Source organism: Scyliorhinus canicula, chromosome 4 (genome assembly GCF_902713615.1).
Source record: "Scyliorhinus canicula chromosome 4, sScyCan1.1, whole genome shotgun sequence".
Classification (NCBI taxonomy): domain Eukaryota; kingdom Metazoa; phylum Chordata; class Chondrichthyes; order Carcharhiniformes; family Scyliorhinidae; genus Scyliorhinus; species Scyliorhinus canicula.
The window spans coordinates 182,052,869-182,075,765 of NC_052149.1; the positions used below are offsets into that span (position 1 = coordinate 182,052,869).

The 22,897-nt window shown below is 43.3% G+C and overlaps 1 protein-coding gene across 1 annotated transcript in view; it reads right to left on the reverse strand.

Annotated features, from left to right (window-relative positions):
- LOC119965205 (glutamate receptor ionotropic, delta-2-like) overlaps window positions 1-22,897 on the reverse strand; it is a 591,162-nt gene that overhangs the window by 48,484 nt on the left and 519,781 nt on the right. Inside the window, exon 14 of the mRNA XM_038795644.1 lies at window positions 4,733-4,899. Coding sequence (XP_038651572.1) covers window positions 4,733-4,899 — 167 coding nt within the window. The remainder of the gene's footprint in view (window positions 1-4,732; window positions 4,900-22,897) is intronic.

A 22,897-nucleotide genomic window follows, 5' to 3' on the forward strand; every position in this document is an offset into this window, starting at 1 on the left:
TCTAACTGATGTTTCACATGCTCTGCATTTCTATACACATTTCTCACTTTCCAGAGTGCACATTTCTCCTCCTTCAGTCAACTTTCTTTCACTGTGAGGTCTCATACACCTCAGACTATTTCATATTTAATCAGATCATATCTTAGCTGTCCGAATTCACAGGACTCTGCAAGCTGTAATACAGCAGTCACATACTATCCAATGGTCTCATCTTCACCTTGAACTCTAATGTTGTATACATAGCATTTATATGTAACGTTCACTCAGTGTTCAACTTGTTCATTCAAGGCTTTCAAATTCTCTGCCGTCAGTTTTCTTTGTTTGTCAGTTAGATTTAAAGCAGAATACACTTCATAGCAGTTATTCCCCGGCAGTGTTAGAAGTGTGGCTCCTTTCATTGGTTCTGATTTATTATGTAACTCTGTTGATAGCTCATAGTTTTGTCATAGCAAGTAGAAAAAGTGGCAGTCCTGCTTTGTATTGCCTTTCATTTATACTGGATCTTGGTTTGAAGGTTTACAATGTTTGCCATGTTCATTACCCAAAATTTACTTGCAGGCTTTCAGTATGTATTTGCTTTTCACAGAATCACAACAGTGCAGAAGGAGACCATACAGCCTATTGAATCTGCATCAGCCATCTGAAAGAGCACCCCAACTCGGCCCAATTACCCATTCTATCTCTGCAATCCCACCTATCCTAAGGGACAATTTAGAATGGCCGATCCACCTATCCTACACATATTTGGACTGTGGGAAGAAACCGGAGCACCCACAGGAAACTCACGCATATATGGGAGAATGTACAAACGCCACACAGTCACCCAAGGTCAGAATCGAACTTGGGTTCCTGGTGCTGTGAGGCAGCAGTGCTAACAACCGTGCCACTGAGCCTCTCTTTTCTTAGTCCTTTTTTCAGCAGCTTTTTTGAAGATTCATACATTTCTGTGTGCCTTTCTCAGTTGTGTCTTCTCTGCAACATTCACACACACATCTGTTCACCCTGACACCATGTCTTATGTTTAAAGACAGCAGAGTTTCATCATTGTCTTCACAGTGAGAGGCCTTTATTGAGCTGACTATGGGGCAGGATTCTCCCCTACCCGGCGGGGCGGGGGATCCCGGCGGGATGGAGTGGCGTGAACCACTCCGGCGTCGGGCCGCCCCAAAGGTGCGGAAGTCTCTGCACCTTTAGGGGCCAAGCCCTAACATTGAGGGGCTAGGCCCGCGCTGGAGTGGTTGGTGCCCCACCGGCCGGCGGGAACGGCCATTGGCGCCACGCCAATTCTTGAAGTGTAGATTGCTGGGTGAAAAAGAGGAAGGATCATGGGAATTCTGGTAAGGGAATAGTCTTGAGGGAAGAACTCACGATACTTCAAATCACTTTACAACAACCTAAGTACTTACTGCCGTAATACAGGAAACAAAGTGATCAATTTGCACAGAGCTAGATCCAACAAACAGCAACATGAAAATCATTAGTTTTATTACTAAAACAATCAGTTTTAGTGATGTTGGCTAAGGGATAAATATTGGCCAGATTGCCATAGAGAATTCTCCTACCCTTCTTTAGATTAGTGCCAGGAGATTATTTATGTCCAATTAATAGGACCATCTTAGCCCCAGGTTAACATTTTATCTGAAGGACAGCATCTCTAGCTGTGCATCAATTCCTCAGTATTTAGCTGGAATGTCAACTAATGGTTAACTCATGCTGGAGTACTTGAGGTACACAGTGTTCGAAGACTGAGACCTCAAATCCAGCACCAAGTCCAATGTTGACAGAGTGGCTGTGGTCCCTGCCCTGTTGTATACATCAGAAACATGGACAATATACAGCAGACACCTCAAATCCCGGAGCGATATCACCAACATTGCCTCTGCAAAATCCTGCAAGTACTCTGGCAGGATAGGCATACTAACGTGAGCGTCCTCTCCCAATATCGCCAGTATTGAGGCACTGGTCACGCTCAACAAGCTGCGATGGGTGGACCACATTGCCCGCATGCTGGACACAAGACTCCTGAAATAAGTGCTCTATTCCAAGCTCCACAATGGCAAGTGATTACTAGGAGGGCAGAGGAAATGCAAAAGGAGACGCTGAAAGCCTCCCTAAATAAATGCAACATCCTCATCGACGTGGGAATCGCTTGCCTGAGAACATACAAACTGTAGAAGAAGTATCTATGAAGGTGCCAGTCACCTCGAGCGTCGTAGGGTAGAGCGCAGTGCAGCCAATCATAAACAGCGGAAGGAGAGCACAGAATCCAGAGCGTCCAACTAATCGACCTCATCAAACACCACCTGCCAAGCCTGTGGCCGAATCTGTGGATCCAGGATTGGACTATTCAGTCACCGCAGAACCCACCTCCTTGGAGTGGAAGCAAGTCATTCTCAACCCTGAGGGACTGCCCAAGAGGCTGGAGTGGTATTTGAATTCATAACTCCTTGAGGCAGAGGCAAAGGTTGAGGCAGTCATTGGTCAGGATTCTCCGTCCGGTGTGGCGTGCCACCGCCGGCTGCAGAATTCTCCATCCCACCAGGCCAGTGGGGTTTCCCACTGTGAGCAGTCCCAAGCTGTCGGATGAATCCCTGGGCGTGGGTGCGCTGCCGACATAACAGAGAATCTCGACAGCGGATAATCCAGCCCATTGTATCGATTACCCTCCCTACAATTGCTGCTTAGTGCGAAATACTACCGAAGATGCTTCATTGCTATGCTAAAGCTACATTGGCAAATGTAAATTAGCATTCAAAGGGGACCTTGTGTCCACAGTTCTATTTCCTGGAAGGTATTAAATCAGTGGAAAATACACAATGGATGAAAAATAAATGTTATATCCAACTCTTGCAAAAAATAGTTGTCCATTATCTTTTGGAAAATATAAATGCCAATGAATAATTTTTACTGACACTCTCACATCAAATAAATATATATTGTTATCATTATTATTAACGGTTCTGCCATTTCAAAAGTCATTGCTGATCAATTCCCCATCAGTTTTCATACTCAATCACTATATTCCTTGATTCCCTTAGTACTAAATTGTTTATCAATTTCAGTCGTCAATATCTGCACATTTTAAGTATCAGCAGCCCTCTGGGCAGAAAATACCAAAGATTCACAACCCTGTAGACGATGACATTTTTCCTCTTCTAAGCTTTTCTTCTTCTAGTGATCATCCTCCATCTGTTTCTGGCTCTAGATTTGGAGACCCAATGACGGAAATTTTCCATCCGTTCCCGCTAGCAGGATCTTCCGGTCCTGCCGGCGTCAATTCCCTACTGAGGGCTCCCTGTTAGCAGAGAGTGCGAACACCAGGAAAACCTGTTGATAGCGGGGAGGGCGGAAGATCCTGCCGCTGGAAAATTGCGTGCCGCAAAACATGCCACAATGTGGATGACTGGAAAATCCTACCCTGTGTTTCTTTTAGACACAATCATTCACTGTTAACACTTTGAAACCATTAGCTTCACATTATTTTTACAGTACGGTGCCAAGAACTGCATTGTGTACTCCAAGTTCCGTCTGGTCAATGGTTTACAGAAATTTAACATCACTCTCTTTCTTCCATATTCAATAGCTCATGTGAAAAATCTAGATTCCTTCTATCTGTATCTCCCTTAAAATGGGAAAGGCAGTTATTATTTATTCCCCAACCAGTATTAGTGTTGGTAATGATATTTATTGAAAGTTACTGATTTGCAGGGAGGGCTACGTACGCAGCTATCCAGAATAATCTATATCATGGTAACCACAGGATAAAACAAAGGATGAAATTTAAATAAAACAAATTTGTTACCTCGTCCATTTCTCCAGTGCTTCTTTTTTTACAAGTTTTTCTGGGGACGCCTGTAAATCTTTATGGGGTGATTTTTGTTATATATTTGCTTTGATAAATTGGATGCAGACAAAGAAAATAGCTTAGTTTTCTACTTAATTCAACCAATTAGGTAAACATAGGTTTCTTCAATATGTCTTGCCATGGAGACTAACTGCTATCTTCCTTGAATGATAAAACCTGACGATTTCTCCAGTGGAAATTTCCACAAGCATTATTGGTGCCAATATTTTTGGCTTTTTTATGAGGTCAGTTTGAATCAAATGTTGAACTGACAATTCATTTCTTAATGATTGTTCATGTTGTTTATTTGCTTCCAATTAAAACAATATATAGTGGCTTTTGGGAGATTCATTGTGAAAGCCAATTGAAATTGAGAAATCAATTGAGTCTCCCCATTATGAATTTAAGCAACCTGGTATTCTAACTGCTGCATATTCATTTCCATGATTAGTCCAAGATAAAAAATAGAGGGTGGTATTTTCCAGCCCTTCCCACCAGAGGGATCTTCCCGTCCCACCAAAGGTAACCCCCCCTCCCAGGGCACGTTCCCCAACAGTGCGACCGGTGAGCAATACAAATTACAAATGGCCATTGACTTTGGCGGCCTGGAAGATCCAGCTGGCTGCCAATTTTCAGCTCCCTCACACACCATGAGAGGGGTGGGGGAGGGGGGTGTTGAAAAATCCTGACGATATTGTGTGTTCCACAACATAAGTTGACTATCACCACAGCTACTTTAAATAATTAAAACTATACAGTTTTCATTTCAATTGCAATTAAAATCAAACTACATTATAATGTTATTGAAGAAGAATATAATTATATTTTAGACACCAAGGTGCACAGAAGGATATTCAAAACTATTGCGTTTGAAACATAATGGCATACCTGTGAGAAAAAATATCCCTGTACGGACTGCCATCTTGAAGAGCAATACCATACCCTCGATCGACTTTAGAATTCCTTGCTGTGACAAGGGTGCAGTCAGGTTCATTCTCCACAATATATTCCAATGCTGCAACATCCCAGATGAATGCATAGTTTCCAGACTTTACCTTAAAATATGAAAGTGTGTTACGACATGGTTTATTCAGACACTTGTTCTACATTTAGTTTTCAAAAACATAGGCAACACAGAAGAACTCACTATATTAATCAATATCTTTTTAATCACATGAAAATACATTTTTAAAAATGGTTCTGGTATTCTTAAGCCCTTGCTTAAAATTTATAGTTCATCACTAATTTTCAATTTAGGCCAATGAAAACGTGCATGAGCTGATACAATGAGAATATCATATACATATTTTTCAAGACTAATCACACTAGTGTAGCAGGAGCGTGATGATTTTTATTTATTCATTCACTGGATATGGGGATCACTGGCAATGCCAGCATTTATTGCCCATCCATAATGGTGGTGTCTGCCTTCTTGAACTGTTGCAATCCATGTTGGGTAGGTACAACTAAGTGCTGTTAGGAAGGGAGTTCCCGGACTTTCACTCAGTGACAGTGAAGGAACGGCAATATATTTCCAAGTCAGAATGGTGAGGGACTTGGAGGGGAATTCACAGGTCGTGGTATTCCTTTGCATTTGCTACCCTTGTTCTTCCAGGTGGTGGAGGTGGTGAAAATTCGTTATGAAAATTAAATGATAGCATTGTAGTTGTGGGTGGGCCCCCTTTGTCTCCTGGCAACCAATATTTTTAGACCCAGTCCGCCACTGCCCGTAACAGCCTCCCCGAACAGGCGCCGGAATGTGGCGACTAGGGGCTTTTCACAGTAACTTCATTTGAAACCTACTCGTGACAATAAGCGATTTTCATTTTTTCATTTCAATGCAAGTTTGTTCCTTGTCAGGACAGGCATACCCGGCCCCTTATCTCTTTAGCCTCAGAAACCTTTGATACCTCTGTGACGACCTAATTCTAACTTTTTGAGCATTTGTGATTTTAACTAATTCACCATTGGCCACCATGCCTGCAGCTGCCTGGGCCCTCCAAACCTGAATATCTGCCATTTTGATTTGTCCAAGAATGAACATTTTGATTAGATAGTTTTTGTGGAAGGCATGAATGTTCAGGAGTAATTTCTTTTTGCTAATAACGATACTTAAGCTGCTTACTAACTCCAGACTGATTAATGTCGGCTTTGATACAAGCGACAAGAAATCAGACTCTAACTCACTGTCTTGTTAAAGCAAAGACAATATTGCTACTTCTGACAGCTCTGTAGATATAAATAGCAGTCTTATTTTCACAAGTGAAAGGTTTTCATCTGCTTTCCAAAACCCAGCAGGAGCTCGAGCAATTACAAGTAGTTTTATAATAATGATTCCATGGGATTTTGAATGCCATTGATTACATGCATTAACACCAAATAGAACATTGGTAAATGCTCTTAGAAATCCATCCTGAATGTGACACTGAACTAGATGAAGCAGCACAGGTTAAGGACGACACACCTGCCAGGTTCTATGCTTCTCTAATAATATACTGCTTTATCGGAAAATCTAGACCCTATCACTTTAATAAATGAAGTAGATACGTATGTGGCTGATTTACTGTGCCATATTTTGTGGAAATCATTTCTGAGCCAAAATAATAGCCTTGATTACTGAACGAATCAAAAATACTTTATGTGGTACAACAGTGAGTTTTGCATTATTTGATTTGACCGAGATTATCACAAATGACGCTGAATAATGATGTAATGTTCTTATCCCTCATAAAATACAACAGCAACAGCCCCCCCATCTCTTCCCCACCCCCCCCCCGCCACAGGTTTTCTGATGGGCAGGGGTGCATTCAACCCAAAATCATGTTGACAACGACAGAACCAGAACACCCCTCGCTAGCCTAATGGCCATCTCCCGCTGCCAAGAAATATACGGTGGGTCGCTTGGTAATCCCACCCACATTCTGGACCAAAATTCCTAACCCAATTAATCCAATTGGAATTCATTTGTTCATAATATTTAATTGTAAAGCTAAAATTATCTGATCATGAAATAAAATTCTCCTATCATCTCAAAAAGTATTGGAAACTAATTATCCAGTCAGCATTTTATGGCCCAGATACTTTCAAAGTAGAAGACTGAAATAAAAATGATCATCCATTCTCATGGATAATTTCACAATCACTGATTGCTTGCCATTTACAATATTAAATCTATGATTAATAGATTTTTCCAGCTCCTTCAATATGCAGTCAACTAGCTTGGCTCCAGATAAACTTGCAATTAGATCGACATCTTATTTGATGCAAGTAATAATAATTGTCCACGGTCTAACTGGCTTCCTAGATTGATCAAGGAAATAGCAGTGCTGAAGACTCTGGCTAACTCTGTGGATGCATACAGCTGCTTATACACTGACAGAAAGGATGATCCATTTGTTTAGCTAAACCTCATCAGCAAACAGCATTAATTTTATCATGCTGGATTCCACATGGTCCTGAACACCATTAAAAACATGCAAGATTGGTGCCTCAAAGCCAAAACAACAGTGCACTCTCACAATAGATGGTAGCATATTGTAGCACCTGATATGCTCTTGTCACATGGACTAAGAAACAAAGCCTCTTATCACTTTCCTATCCAATAGAAAAGTTGGAAAATTAATTGCCGTCACTTCTCCGTTTGTTATATCACAGAGAATGAAAAATCACCAATATGAACCAATTATTTCAATAGATTAATTCTGTCTCTGCCAGTATACTTCACAGTTTGCACCTTTTGAATTACACAGAACGAATAACAATACAGCACAGGAATAAGCCCTTTGGCCCTCCAAGTCTGTACCCGTCATGATACCACCCTTGGCCAAAACGCTCAGCACTTCCTAGTGACGTATCCCTGTATATCCACCCTGTCCATATATTGGTCGAGATGTCTTTTGAACGGTAATGTATCTGCTTCCATAACCTCCGCTGGCAGCGCGTTCCAGGCACTCACCACCCTCTGTGTAAAAAACCTGCCTCGCACATCTCCTCTAAACTTTGCCCCATGGACCTTAAACGTATGGCTCCTCGTGACTGACCCTTCCACCCTGGGAAAGAGTGCCTGCCTATCTACTCTATCCATGCTTCTCTTGAGAGGAAGATTTGAGTATTATCCATATTAGACAGAGCAGCAGAGCTGGTTATTTGTAAAAATCCACCTAATTATGTTCAGACACTACAGTTAAGGTCAGTTGAACTCTACAGTAGAGAGGCAAAATGTGTGTGTTTTGCAGTGAAGGACTAGTCAGATTCTGAGGCAAATGTTATAATATTCAGAAGGAATATGAAAGAGGCCATCTAAACAGCAGAAAATAGCTCAGTTTGACCAGTGAAACAATATATTTCAGTTCAGTTGTTCCAGGCAACCTGCATAGAATACTGTAAGTTTATTGGAAAAAGTGCATATTCTTATGGTTAACCTACATCAGACTACGCTCACGAAGATTCAATTCCTGCTAAAGAGTCATATATATTGTTGGTGTGCTGAATTTAATTTAGCCTGGAGTAAATTGAGACCTCATGTTGTGGAGATTTCTATTAACCCAAGTTAATCACCAGGAAGTTGAGGAACACAAAATCCAATTAAACCTATTATGACTGACTGTCACTGTTCTCCTCAATTTCTCCAAGGACATTCTTCCTGGTTGAAATCCTGCTAATTTGACTTGGTCTTGCTAATTTAGCTGCACCGTTTCCTATTTTGAGTCTGTTCATTGACATAGATCCAGATGCACAGCTTTACATTCATGGGATCCCACATTGGTGGATTTTCATGGGCATTTGATGAGCCAGGTCCTCATTATTCTTCTCCTGAGATAGATGAGGAGGATCATTAGAATTAGGAATGGATAGTAACAGTTCTATGCTGGAAAAGACTTAGTCCATTCAGTCACCTACTCAAAATATTCCCTTGATGCATTTATAATAACACTGTATCCCATTTGCTTCTTCAAAAACCAGTAATATCACCCATTCTATTATCATGTTGGCAGTCTGTTCCAACTGCACTTTCAATTAAAAAAATCCCTCTGCATTTTCTATTTTCAACTGGTGTTCCTAATTTGTAGGTATGATACATCTTTGCTTAAATTCTATACACAACAGGAAAGCTTACTTCGATGAACAAGTAATTTGTTGTGGACTGTACAATACATATTTGCTATGTGATATCATCTCTGCCTATTACAACGTGTGTCAGCTAGTTAATTCAACACTAATCAACCATAAAATACAGATACTGTTAACTCCTATCAGCTACGGGCCTATCACTAAACTAATTCCAGATAAATATTTGTTTGTTGGACAATTTGCATATGTAGGGACAAAGGTTGATCATTTTTATTTGATCCAAAGAGAATTGGAAGGTAATGGAATTTTACAGTTTGCACCTGTTTGATGTGTTAGACCAACCTCTGACTCTTGCACTCCCTCCCGGAGTTTTTATTTTGAAAATGCTTTTATTAAAGTGTTAGCATTTTATACAATATTGTAAAAAACACAAACAGTAGTCCTTAACCAAATGCAAAGATAGACAGGATAGACAGGATGGAACAACAGGTGGAGTTTCTTTATTGGTTAAAGATGACATCAGGGCTGTATTAAGAAATGATATTGGCACTAAAGGCCAAAATGTGGAATCAAACTGGGTGGATATGAAACATAAGGGAAAACCTGCTTGGTAGTTTACTTCCAAAGTGGGGCATAGTATAAACCAAGAAATAATATGGGCTTGGGAGAAGGACACAATAGTAATCATAGGTGACTTTAATATGCGTATTGACTGGATAAATCAAACTGGCAGCTCTTTAGGTGCATCCGTTGGCCAATTTATAGGTTACAGCTGTTTTTTTTCCTTTAGACCTTTTGACTGACAATAACCCACAGTGCATCGGATTATCATCTCTTTTATCACCTGCTGTAAGCCCTCAGGGTAATTCAGTATGAGGAAGAGCTTGAGGGATGAGTATAGACAGGTGCACCTGTATTCAAAGCAGACTGAATACATCAGGTCCAATCAAGGAGGTGTGTGTGTACTGACAATGCTACAGATACTTGTGTATGGCCATGGAGCTCTGCCTTCTTTGTTTATGCTTCACCAAAGAAAAAGTCTTGAAACTTTGCCATCCCCTACAGTCACACTCCAAACCAGCTCAGTGCAGTAAAAAGTGTCCATAAATGTTATGGCTGTCTATCAATTTAAATATACTTAAGTTTCTTAAGTGATAGTTGTCAGATTAACTACTCTGCAGTAAATCACTCAAACATTTGGTCACTACTAATTGCCAAGATGAGGCTGTATCATCTTTCTACAGAGAAGCAACTCCAGGTAAATCTCAAATTTACATAATAGCAATTTACCAGAAATGTTGGTTTTATAGAATGAAAGTGATTGGGTTGGAAATAATTGTCAGAGGCTTGCCTGGTTGGGGTGATTGTTATTTGGGGCGGGCGGGGCAGAGTAAATCCACCTTTTTATTTGACCATCTCTGACTATTTTACTATAATTTTCAGGATGAACAACACAATACCGGTTTTAAGGAAAGTCCTTTTTTTCAAAGGAATGAACAACGGGATTTACATGTTACAGCAAAAAAAAACTGGATTGTCAGGGAATATTACTTTTTAAACCAAGTTCTTTTCTTATGACATCAATGGGGCTGACTTGAGTTTACCAATGAGATTCTGATGGCACCTGCCACTTAGTAAATCCTTCATCTCAACATTATTGCCTAGTATATTCTGAACATGGCTGGAAAGATCTTCCTGGACATGACCAAATGGCTCCTTTCATTGATGGTGGATTCTCCTGTCACTTCGATGGGCAAGTGTTCAGAAAATAAAGTTTACAGTCCACTTTGATGTTGTCCCATATGTGACATCAGATCAAATCTTGATCTGAATAACTGATTGCAAATGCTGCATTTGATGTCCATTTTGGAGGGATAGATGAAGGCATTGGCTTTGTGCCATGCTTGCTTGTCCAGAAGGTACTTAACTCAAATGTCATAAATCACTTGATAATGGAGACTTCTCCATTTGGGTCTGACCAGGTTGTTTCCCCCCCCCCCATGTATTACGATCCAGCCTGCAATCTCTGAGGTTGGCTTTCAGATTGTCTTCAGATCAATTTTTGCGATGTCCTAAGTCTGGGTTCCTGTGCTGCCTTTGATTTGTGGGAAAACTCCTTGCGAACCATGTGACTGACCCAGTGAAACTGAGCTCTGTTGAAGCTGCTCTCAATGACAAGTATTTTTCAAGAAATATCTCAGACAGCGAAGATGGAATGCTTCTGGTTGTTTAATGAAATGCTGATGGGTTGTTCAAGACTCACACCCACGAAGAAGTGATGTAAGAACCTCTCTCTGATCTTTGTTCTGAGAAAATCCATGCTCTTTCTGGTCTGAAAGCTCAGTGAGCCTTCCAAATGTTGAGCTTGCTTTTGTCAGGTGATGGTTGACTTCATCATCTACTGTAGTGTTATTAGAGTGAATACTTACAAGGCATTAACAATTATGTACTGAAAGGAGTATGTTGTTAATCGTGAAAATTCACTCAGTTGCTATTCAGTAACCTTTGGGGAAACCTTGAGCATTTGCAAATTGAAGAGGTTGCCACCTACCCTGAATTGATTGCGGTATTCCTGTGTCAAAATCTTTGAGTGCATTATGGAGCATTAATTGATAAGTATATGGCAAACAGAACTGGAGCCAATGCGCAGCCTTGCCCGGTGCCGTTGGTGACAGGAAAGGCATCCGATGGCAAGATGTTCGTCTTCATTGATGACACGTTGAAGGCTGTGAAGAAGATGTCGTAGTTTCTCCGCTCCGGGGAAGTACTGGACGACGAAGGGTACTCTGTCGGTTATGTCCCATATTTGTCTTCTGAGGAGGTCGGTGAGGTTTTTTGCTGTGGCACTTTGGAACTGTCCTAGATGGCAGCAGTCTTGTGTTTGGAATGTGCTGTCTAAGGAGACTTTGTGAGTTCTTGCATTGCATCTTGCAGGTGGTACACAATGCTGCCACTGTTTGTCAGGTGTAGGGAGTTTTTATAAGTCATTTTTACGGGATGTGGACTTTGGTGGCTAGACCACGTATTGCCAATTCCTAGTTGCCCTTGAGAAAATGCCTTCTTAAACCGCTGCGGTCACTGAGGTGTAGGTACACCCATAGTGCTGTTGGGGAGGGAGTTCCAAGATTTTGACCCAGTGACAATGAAGGAACGGCACTATATTTCCAAGTCAGGATGGTGAGTGACTTGGAGGGGAACTTCCAAGCTGTGGTTTTCCCAGGTATCTTCTGCCCTTGTCCTTCTTGATGGTAGTGGTCGTGGGTTTGGATAGTTCTCCCTGAGGAACCTTAATGAGTTCCTGCAGTGCACCTTGTAGATGGTACACATGGCTGCCACTGCTCGTCAGTGATGGAGGGATTAAATGTTTGTGGAAGGGTTAGCAAGCAGGCTGCTTTGTCCTGGATGGTGTCAAGCTTCTTGAGTGTTGTTGGAGCTGCACTCATCCAGGCAAGTGGAGAGAATTCCATTACACTCCTGACTTGTGCCTTATTGGTGGTGCACAGGCTTTGAGGAATCAGGAGATGAGTTAGTCGCTGCAGGATTCCTAGCATCTGACCTGTTCTTGTAGCCAGAGTATAAAAATGGCTAGTACAGTTCAGTTTCTGGTCAATGGTATCCTCAGGATATTGATAGTGGAGGATTCAACGATGGCAATGCTACTGAATGGCATGATGCGACTATTAGATTATCTCTTATTCGAGATGATAATTACATGGCACAAATGTCACTTGCCACTTGTCAGCCCAAGCCTGAATATTATTCAGGTCTTGCTACATTTGGATATGTATTTGCTTCAGTATCTGAGTATCAGGAATGGTGCTGTAAACTGTGTAGTTATCAGTGAACATCCCCACTTCTGACCTTTTGATGGAAGGAAGGTCATTGATGAAGCAGCTGAAGATGGTTGGACCTAAGACACATAACAACTATTTCCTGTGTTGCATAGAATATACTGGGCGTGATTTAATGGGACAGAAACAGAGTCCCGTTTTGGGCACGTTTAGCTGGGCGTTTCTCTTTTTTTATTTTATAAATTTAGAGTACCAAATGAATTTTTTCTAATTAAGGGGCAATTTAGCATGGCCAATCCACCTACCCTGCAGAACTTTTGGGTTGTGGGGGAAAACCCACGCAGGGAGAATGTGCAAACTCTACACGGACAGTGACCCAGAGCCGGGATCGAACCTGGGACGTCAATGCCGTGAGGCAGCAGTGCTAACCACTGCGCCACCGTGCTGCCCCGCAGGGTGTTTCTTGGAGCCTGCAGCAGCAAGAAGGACACTGCTATTTACTACCACTTTGCTTTTTTTTGGCCTTGGTGAGGAATGCCCAGCCGAGGCTGCACTTACATCATTTCCTTTACTAACGAGCTCAGTGCAGGAAGAGTATTTGCAGATCAGGGTGCCATTTTTATATACCACCCTGATTTTTCAACATCCTTAGCCAGGCCACCAAGGCCTCCGGACCACCACCGGACCACCACCCCACATCACCTAACTTACCTCTTACAAGAATCTCGACCCTTCTCTCACCCCACCTCTTGAGGGCAAGTGTTATGGGCCAAGGTTTAGAGAACACCAAAGTATAACATAGAGTTCACCAGACTCACAACATTTAATAGATTTTTGTCATGGGTAACACAAGGGCCCATTTTAATGGTGTGATGCAACAGAGATCTAACGTGTTTTTAAAACAAAACAATGTTTATTCTATGAATCCAGTTAACATTTTATAAATACACAGCAAACATCTTATCAACTACCACTGATAACCTCCCCCAAAAATATACAGTACTCGAAAGGTTACACCCAGTAAGTTTCCTAACAATATCCATAAGCCCTACACTTTTTAATATGGACATAAGAACATAAGAACTAGGAGCAGGAGTAGGCCATCTGGCCACTCGAGCCTGCTCCGCCATTCAATGAGATCATGGCTGATCTTTTTGTGGACTCAGCTCCACTTTCCGACCCGAACACCATAACCCTTAATCCCTTTATTCTTCAAAAAACTATCTATCTTTACCTTAAAAACATTTAATGAAGGAGCCTTAACTGCTTCACTGGACAAGGAACTCCATAGATTCACAACCCTTTGGGTGAAGAAGTTCCTCCTAAACTTAGTCCTAAATCTACTTCCCCTTATTTTGAGGCTATGTCCCCTAGTTCTGCTTTCACCCGCCAGTGGAAACAACCTGCCTGCATCTATCCTATCTATTCCCTTCATAATTTAAAATGTTTCTATAAGATCCCCCCTCATCCTTCTAAATTCCAACGAGTACAGTCCCAATCTACTCAACCTCTCCTCATAATCCAACCCCTTCAGCTCTGGGATTAACCTAGTGAATCTCCTCTGCACACCCTCCAGTGCCAGTATGTCCTTTCTCAAGTAAGGAGACCAAAACTGAACACAATACTCCAGGTGTAGCCTCACTAACACCTTATACAATTGCAACATAACCTCCTTAGTCTTAAACTCCATCCCTCTGGCAATGAAGGACAACATTCCATTTGCCTTCCTAATCACCTGTTGCACCTGTAAACCAACTTTCTGTGACTCATGAACTAGCACACCCAGGTCTCTCTGCACAGCGGCATGCTTTAATATTTTATCATTTAAATAATAATCCCGTTTGCTGTTATTCCTACCAAAATGGATAACCTCACATTTGTCAACATTGTATTCCATCTGCCAGACCCTAGCCCATTCACTTAACCTATCCAAATCCCTCTGCAGACTTCCAGTATCCTCTGCACTTTTCGCTTTACCACTCATCTCAGTGTCATCTGCAAACTTGGACACATTGCCCTTGGTCCCCAACTCCAAATCATCTATGTAAATTGTGAACAATTGTGGGCCCAACACGGATCCCTGAGGGACACCACTAGCTACTGATTGCCAACCAGAGAAACACCCATTAATCCCCACTCTTTGCTTTCTATTAATTAACCAATCCTCTATCCACTACTTTACCCTTAATGTCATGCATCTTTATCTTATGCAGCAAACTTTTGTGTGGCACCTTGTCAAAGGCTTTCTGGAAATCCAGATATACCACATCCACTGGCTCCCCATTATCTACTGCACTAGTAATGTCCTCAAAAAATTTCACTAAATTCGTTAGACATGACCTGCCCTTTATGAACCCATGCTGCGTCTGCCCAATGGGATAATTTCTATCCAGATGCCTCGCTATTTCTTCCTTGATGATAGATTCCAGCATCTTCCCTACTACCGAAGTTAAGCTCACTGGCCTATAATTTCCTGCTCTCTGCCTGCCTCCTTTTTTAAACAGTGGTGTCACGTTTGCTAATTTCCAATCCACCGGCACCACCCCAGAGTCTAGTGAATTTTGGTAAATCATCATTAGTGCATCTGCAATTTCCCTAGCCATCTCTTTTAGCACTCTGGGATGCATTCCATCAGGGCCAGGAGACTTGTCTACCTTTAGCCCCATTAGCTTGCCCATCACTACCTCCTTAGTGATAACAATCCTCTCAAGATCCTCACCTCATCCATAGCCTCATTTCTATCAGTCGATGGCATGTTATTTGTGTCTTCCACTGTGAAGACCGACCCAAAAAACCTGTTCAGTTCCTCAGCCATTCCCTCATCTCCCATTATTAAAACTCCCTTCTCATCCTCTAAAGGACCAATATTTACCTTAGCCACTCTTTTTTGTTTTATATATTTGTAAAAACATTTACTGTCTGTTTTTATATTCTGAGCAAGTTTACTCTCATACTCTATCTTACTGTTCTTTATAGCTTTTTTAGTAGCTTTCTGTTGCCCCCTAAATATTTCCCAGTCCTCTAGTCTCCCACCAATCTTTGCCACTTTATATGCTTTTTCCTTCAATTTGATACTCTCCCTTATTTCCTTAGATATCCACGGTCGATTTTCCCTCTTTCTACTGTCCTTCCTTTTTGTTGGTATAAACCTTTGCTGAGCACTGTGCAAAAATTGCTTCCACCATAAAGTCTTTGCTCCCAGTCTACCTTAGCTAGTTCTTCTCTCATCCCATTGTAATCTCCTTTGTTTAAATACAAAACACTAGTATTTGATTTTACTTTCTCACCCTCCATCTGTATTTTAAATTCCACCATATTGTGATCGCTCCTTCCGATAGGATCCCTAACTATGAGATCATGAATCAGTCCTGTCTCATTACACAGGACAAGATCTAGGACCGCTTGTTCCCTCTTAGATTCCATTACATACTGTTCTGGGAAACTATCGCGGATACATCTATAAACCCCTCCTCAAGGTTGCCTTGACCGACCTGGTTAAACCAATCGACATGTAGATTAAAATCCCCCATGATAACTGCTGTACCATTTCTACATGCATCAGTTATTTCTTTGTTTATTGCCTGCCCCACCATAACGTTACTATTTGGTGGCCGATAGACTACTCTTATCAGTGACTTTTTCGCCTTACTATTCCTCATTTCCACCCAAATGGATTCAACCTTATCCTCCATAGCACCGATGTCATCCCTTACTCTTGCCCAGATGTCATCCTTAAATAACAGAGCAACACCACCTCCCTTACCATCCACTCTGTCCTTCCGAATAGTTTGATACCCTTGGATATTTAACTCCCAGTCGTGACCATCCTTTAACCATGTTTCAGTAATGGCCACTAAATCATAGTCATTCATGATGATTTGTGCCATCAACTCATTTACTTTATTCCGAATGCTACGATACTGGGACCCTGGCTTCACAGCTCCAGGGTCCCAGGTTCGATTCCGGCTTGGGTCACTGTCTGTGCGGAGTCTGCACATCCTCCCTGTGTGTGCGTGGGTTTCCTCCGGGTGCTCTGGTTTCCTGCCACAGTCCAAAGATGTGCAGGTTAGGTGGATTGGCCATGATAAATTGCCCTTAGTGTCCAAAATTGCCCTTAGTGTTGGGTGGGGTTACTGGGTTATGGGTATAGGGTGGAGGTGTTGACCTTGGGTAGGGTGCTCTTTCCAAGAGCTGGTGCAGACTCGATGGGCCGAATGGCCTCCTTCTGCACTGTAAATTCTATGATCTATGATCATTCAGGTAAAGTACACTTATGTTGGGTTTTTTTTTAACCTCTGTTTTGAATCTTAACATCTCCAGTTTTATTCCTTTTAGTATTACTGGGCCTATTCACTGAGCTCCCCTCAGTCACTGTACCTTATACTGTCGCCCTTTTTGATTTTTGACTATGTCTTCTCTGCCTTGCGCTTTTCCCCTTACTTCCTTTTGCTTCTGTCCCTGGACAGTAGGTTTGAATTCCCGACAGAGAACAGTTGCCACTTTTAAATTATCAAGTGATCTTAACACCTTGTTCAACGTAGAGAGACACCAGTGTACATCTGCTTGGTTTGAATGCAGCTCTCCAACTGAAAGTGAAACTAAAACAAAGAGTAAAAAAGAGCTTCCAGCTCATAATGAAAATAAAAAGCAGAATCACATTCCAGCTCCACCCATACAATGACATCACTGCAGCCATTTGATAAAACATACTTTTCTTAAAGGAACATTCACATGACACAAGGTACCCCTGGCCCAATCCATGGCACAGTCAACCTGTCACCCAGGCACCTTGGCACTGCCAGCCTGGCAGTGCCACAGCCTCCTACTGCCAGGGTTGCCCAGGTGGCACTGGCAAACTGCCGGGTGCCAGAGGGAGACCCAGGGTACCACTGTGCCCAGAGCTCACCCACCCAGGTGTCTCAAATGGCCTAGGAGACCCCCTAAAGTGTTGTTTTATTGAAACCAGCACCAACCAGCACCCTACGAGATCTCCCAGGCATGGCAGTAAGTTCCGGGGCATTGGGAGCATTAATCACAGACCTATTTAAATGTGCCTAATTGCTCACTTAAATATTATAATCTGGATCTCGCCCAGCGAGGGCAAGATCCAGATTACGATGTCTCATGAAATTCCATTAAAACTCTTTCAAGACTTTTCTTACATCGCAAATCTCGTGAGAAGCCTCTCGCGTTATTGAACAGCCTCGTTGCGTCACCAAGTTGGGCACGGCGAGGCCATTAAGTCACGCCCACAGATTCTGGATATATAGAGCCAACAGGTGAGTGATAATTTAATTAAAAAGAATCCTTACAAGAACTTTTCCTGCTGTTGAAAGAAGTAATATGTGATATTTCACATTGATTGTCACAGATCGACTTCCTCTCAATTTGTAGGGATAAGTTATGGAGGCATCTATGGGGCATACTTGGTTCTAGATTGCAAAAGAGACTCATGAATTTCCAAACCACGTGAGACCCGCTATCCTTGAATACTTCCATAGAATTAAAAACAATGAATTTGCACAGTGCAGAAGGAGGCCATTCGGCCCATCAAGTCTGCATCGACCCTCTGAACGAACACACTAACTAGGCTCACAACCCCACCCTATCCCCATAACCCTATCTAATTTGCACATTTTTGAACACTAAAGGCCAATTTAGCATGGCCAATCCACCTACCCTGTACATCTTTGGACTGTGGGAGGAAATCAGAGCACCCAGACGAAACTCACGCAGACATAAGGTGAAAGTGCAAACTCCACACAATCACCCAAGGCTGGAATTGAACCTGAGTCCCTGGCACTGGGAAGCAGCAGTGTTAACCCTTTCAGTGAGATAGCATCAGCCCCCGGTGACTTGCCTGTAGAAAGCAGCTGCATGGCCTTGGTGACTTCCTCTCATGACACATGACTCTTTTCATTACTGTTTAATGAACAGGAAGGAAGTCTATTCTATGAACACTTAGATTGCGGGTGGCCATCAAATTAATACATGTAGGTGAATGTAATGATAATTGAAAGATGCTGGATGCATTTATTCAATGATATTCAATAATCCCTATTGTCATTTAACAGAATTTCCAAGTTGACCTCTGGGTGATTGGGGAAGGGGTGTTTTAGACCCGGAGATGGGGCAGTTGACCATTCACCAGCTGGAGATGAAAACTGAGGAGGCGGCACCATTTTTAAAGCTGTATCATCACCAGAACACTGACTATCCTGCCCAGCAGCCATCATTGAGAGAAGGTCACAAAGTCACAAGCAGTATCGTGAAGGCCGAAGGGTGTGCTTATCAACAAGGCAGAAGGAGTATCCGGGTGTCCCAACAGTTCAGTAATGATTCGATGCATCTTCTCCTCCAGAATTCTTGGACAAGGCAGGAGATCCTCTTTGCCAGAGACAGAAGGATGGGACCTTCCAACCTGGCCAAGCGAGCATGAACATGGTCACAGAGGAGATCAGCAACTGTGGGGTCATCTGGAAAACCTGGCTGCAGTGCTGCAAGCAAATCCGGATCTTTCTCTGCTCCTCAGATTGTTTTTGCTTAGCTGTCCTCAAACCAATATGTGGAGATGCCGGCGTTGGACTGGGGTGAGCACAGTAAGACGTCTTACTACACCAGGTTAAAGTCCAACAGGTTTGTTTCAAATCACTAGCTTTCGGAGCACTGCTCCTTCCTCAGGTGAATGAAGAGGTAGGTTCCAGAAACATTTATGCAGACAAAGTCCCTTAGGAACGGGATATGGTGCTCGACTCAGCGATCGACAGTTCCAAAGCGCCACAGCAAAAAACCGCACCGACCTCCTCAGAAGACAAACACGGGACATAACCAACAGAGTACCCTTCGTCGTCCAGTACCTCCCCGGAGCGGAGAAACTATGACATCTTCTTCGCAGCCTCAAACACGTCATCAATGAAGACGAACATCTTGCCAAGGTCATCTCTGCACTCCCACTACTTGCCTTAAAACAACTGCGCAACCTCAAACAAACCATCATTTGTAGCCTTCAGAACAGTGACCACGACACCACACAACCCTGCCGTGGATTGACATGGGTACCACCATTACACATGAGAACACCACCCACCAGGTACGCAGTACATATTCGTGTGACTCGGCCAATGTTGTCTACCTCATATGCTGCAGGAAAGGATGTCCCGAAGCGTGGTACATTGGCGAGACCATGCAGATCGCGCAACAATCGCCAGGCAGGATTGTTCCCTTCCAGTTGGGGAACACTTCAGCAGTCAAGGGCATTCAGCCTCTGATCTCTGGGTAAGCATTCTCCAAGGCGGCCTTCAGGACGCGCGACAACGCAGAATCGCCGAGCAGAAACTTATAGCCACGTTCCACATACGTGACTACGGCCTCAACCGGGACCTTGGATTTATGTTGTATTACATTCACCCCCCACCATCTAGCCTAGGCTTGCAAAATCCTACCAATTGTCCTGGCTTCAGACAATTTACACCTCTTTAACCTGGGATTACCCCTCTTTCTGGAATTGTAAAGACTTAATTAGCTGCAAATGCTCACATTCAAAGTATCGTCTTGCATCTTTGACTTTGTCCATATATATGTTTCTGGAACCTACCTCTTCATTCACCTGGGGAAGGAGCAGTGCTCCGAAAGCTAGTGATTTGAAACAAACCTGTTGGATTTTAACCTGGTGTTGTAAGACTTCTTACTGTGCTCAGACCAATATACATTTCAGCTGAATTCATTACTCTCTCTCACATCTCCATCTGACCAACTCAGCGTCATCTTATTGCCATGCCACACCAATTCCTCACAGCCACCTTCCATAAATGTTGATATTTCAGCCTCTCTATGCAATCCACACACATAGGGCGGGAATAAAGCCCCAGAGCAAGCGTGTTCAGCTACGTGTTTCCTGGCACTCGCAATAGCGAGAAACACACGGCCAACCAACGGCAATCGCATTAAATAAGGGGCCTCAGCGGGGAAGGCGTGGCCAAGGCCAAACATAGTCCTGTTTTCTAAACCGAGGCGCTCTGCTCGCCGGAACACCTCAGTATAGCAAAAGCCAGGACGCCATCTTTAAATAGGTTCCCCTGCCTCTGAGGCCCCGGACACAACCCTCGATCCAGCCCAGGCCCCACCGCACTATTGGAGGGTCTCCAGCCCTCCCTCACACATCCCAACACCCACGCAGGGCACACTCAGCCCGATCATCAGCATGACTTTAGCACTGCCAGGCTGACAGTGCCCCTGCCAGATGGCAGTGCCACTTGGACACCTTCGCAGTGCCAGGGTGCCCAAGTGGCACCAGGGAATGGTGCCACCTGCCCAAAGGGAATGCACCTGGGGCCTCTGATCCCTTGGGAAACTCTGAGGGCCACTCCATTTGATCTCCATTTGAAAACAAATGAAATGAAAATTGCTTATTGTCACGAGTAGGCTTCAATGAAGTTACTGTGAAAAGCCCCTAGTCGGCACATTCCGGCGCCTGTTCGGGGAGGCTGGTACGGGTGGCTGGTACATTCCTGGGGACCAATGCTGAAAGGCACTCACCCAAGATCTCCAAGGCAAAGGGGAGATCCTAATGCCTTGGGTAACTCAGGAATCTGCACATTAAAGTGAGACTAGCTGTCTCACTCTAACATGCAGATTTACTAAAAAGTGATCCCTCCCACAATGGCAGGATTTGCATTACAACATCTTGCAAGATCTAACGTGACCTCACAATGCGTTGCGAGCAGGGTCTCCTGGCATTTATCAGCCATGCTGCGCCACAGCGAACTGCTTTGTGGGCGCAGTATGGCTGTTGCATCGCGCCCATACTTTCTCTCTTTGCAGGAGAAGAAAGCTCAGAACTCCAAAAGTGGAATTTTACATTTCGGGCATGAACCTTAGTTGGGAAATCAACCCTTTGCCTGAGTAAGGCCCTTAAGTAACCACTTTATGGCCACATAAAGGCCATTTCCCGCCCAGCCTCAAATTTTAGGCTAGCGGGCGTGGGTCAGAGCAAAATGGAAAACTGAGAAATGTATGAATCTCTATCTCGGGCAGTAAAATGGGGAGGCAGGGGAAGTCTGAAGACCCCTTCAGTTTGGGGTGCTCTCCCCTCCCAAACTTGCCACTAGCCCTCCCTGCCCTCTAGCTCACGGACCGACACCGAGATCACACCTCACTTTCTGACCTCCCCCAGGACACCTCCTGTACTCAAGACCCTTGGGTCTTACCTCATGCGCTGCCCCGAAACTTAATTCCAGGCAGAGCATTGCTGTACGTACCTCTTCTGGCAGCTACAACACTGTGCCTGGACTGTGCCTGGATGGGCTGGAGAACTGTTGGCCAATCAGATTGACTGGAAGCTCTCCAAGACGGGACTTCCTTCCAAGGGCAGACAGAAGGCCCGCTTACTGCCAATCAGACCTAAATTGAGTGTGAAATATCAATGCGCTTGTCAAAGTCGGTGAGTATGTGCCAACTCTCTGGATGGCGAGCCCCAAGAAGCAAAGAACTAGGAATGAGCATAGAGCCATTGCCACCCTGACCACTGTGAAGGAGATCATCAGTGTGGAAGAATGACTGTCCCTTGGTGATGGAGTGATGTGGTTTTCCAGAAACATAATGGCAGAATTATATAATACACTGCCATTTGGCAGGTAACAATCACTAATAATGCTTTGCTCCCATCATTAACTGAAAAATCTACAAAATTATGATTTTGGATTCTTTCCCCATGCTAGTTCTAATATATATCTTTTATCTCACATAGGTTCTTCAAGTTTGATGGAGGAGAGATCAAGCAGTCCTCAGAGGAAATTGTGCTCTCTGCAGAAGCGCATTTATGCATGTCCTCCATCAGTGTAAATACACACAGGTGAATAGAGCATCCAAAGGAGTTGGCTATGTTTTCACATGTTAGGCACATAGCAATTTGGAAACAGGAATATAAGTGAAGAGTCCTCATCCGACGCTCTAAACTCTGCTCAGCTGGACGTAGGTGCTGAGCCAGATTGTTCATCCACGTAAAACGGACAATCTGGGTCAAGCAACAGAAATGCAAAAGGTGCCGTCATTATTTCCAGGGGCACTGTGCACTCTTGGAAATATTGAAGGAGTCCACCTCAAACATGAGTGCCACGATTTATCTGGCCTTTCCATGGAAAGGGTGGTCACATTAATGGATCATCAGACACGGCAGGCAACCAATACATGTTGA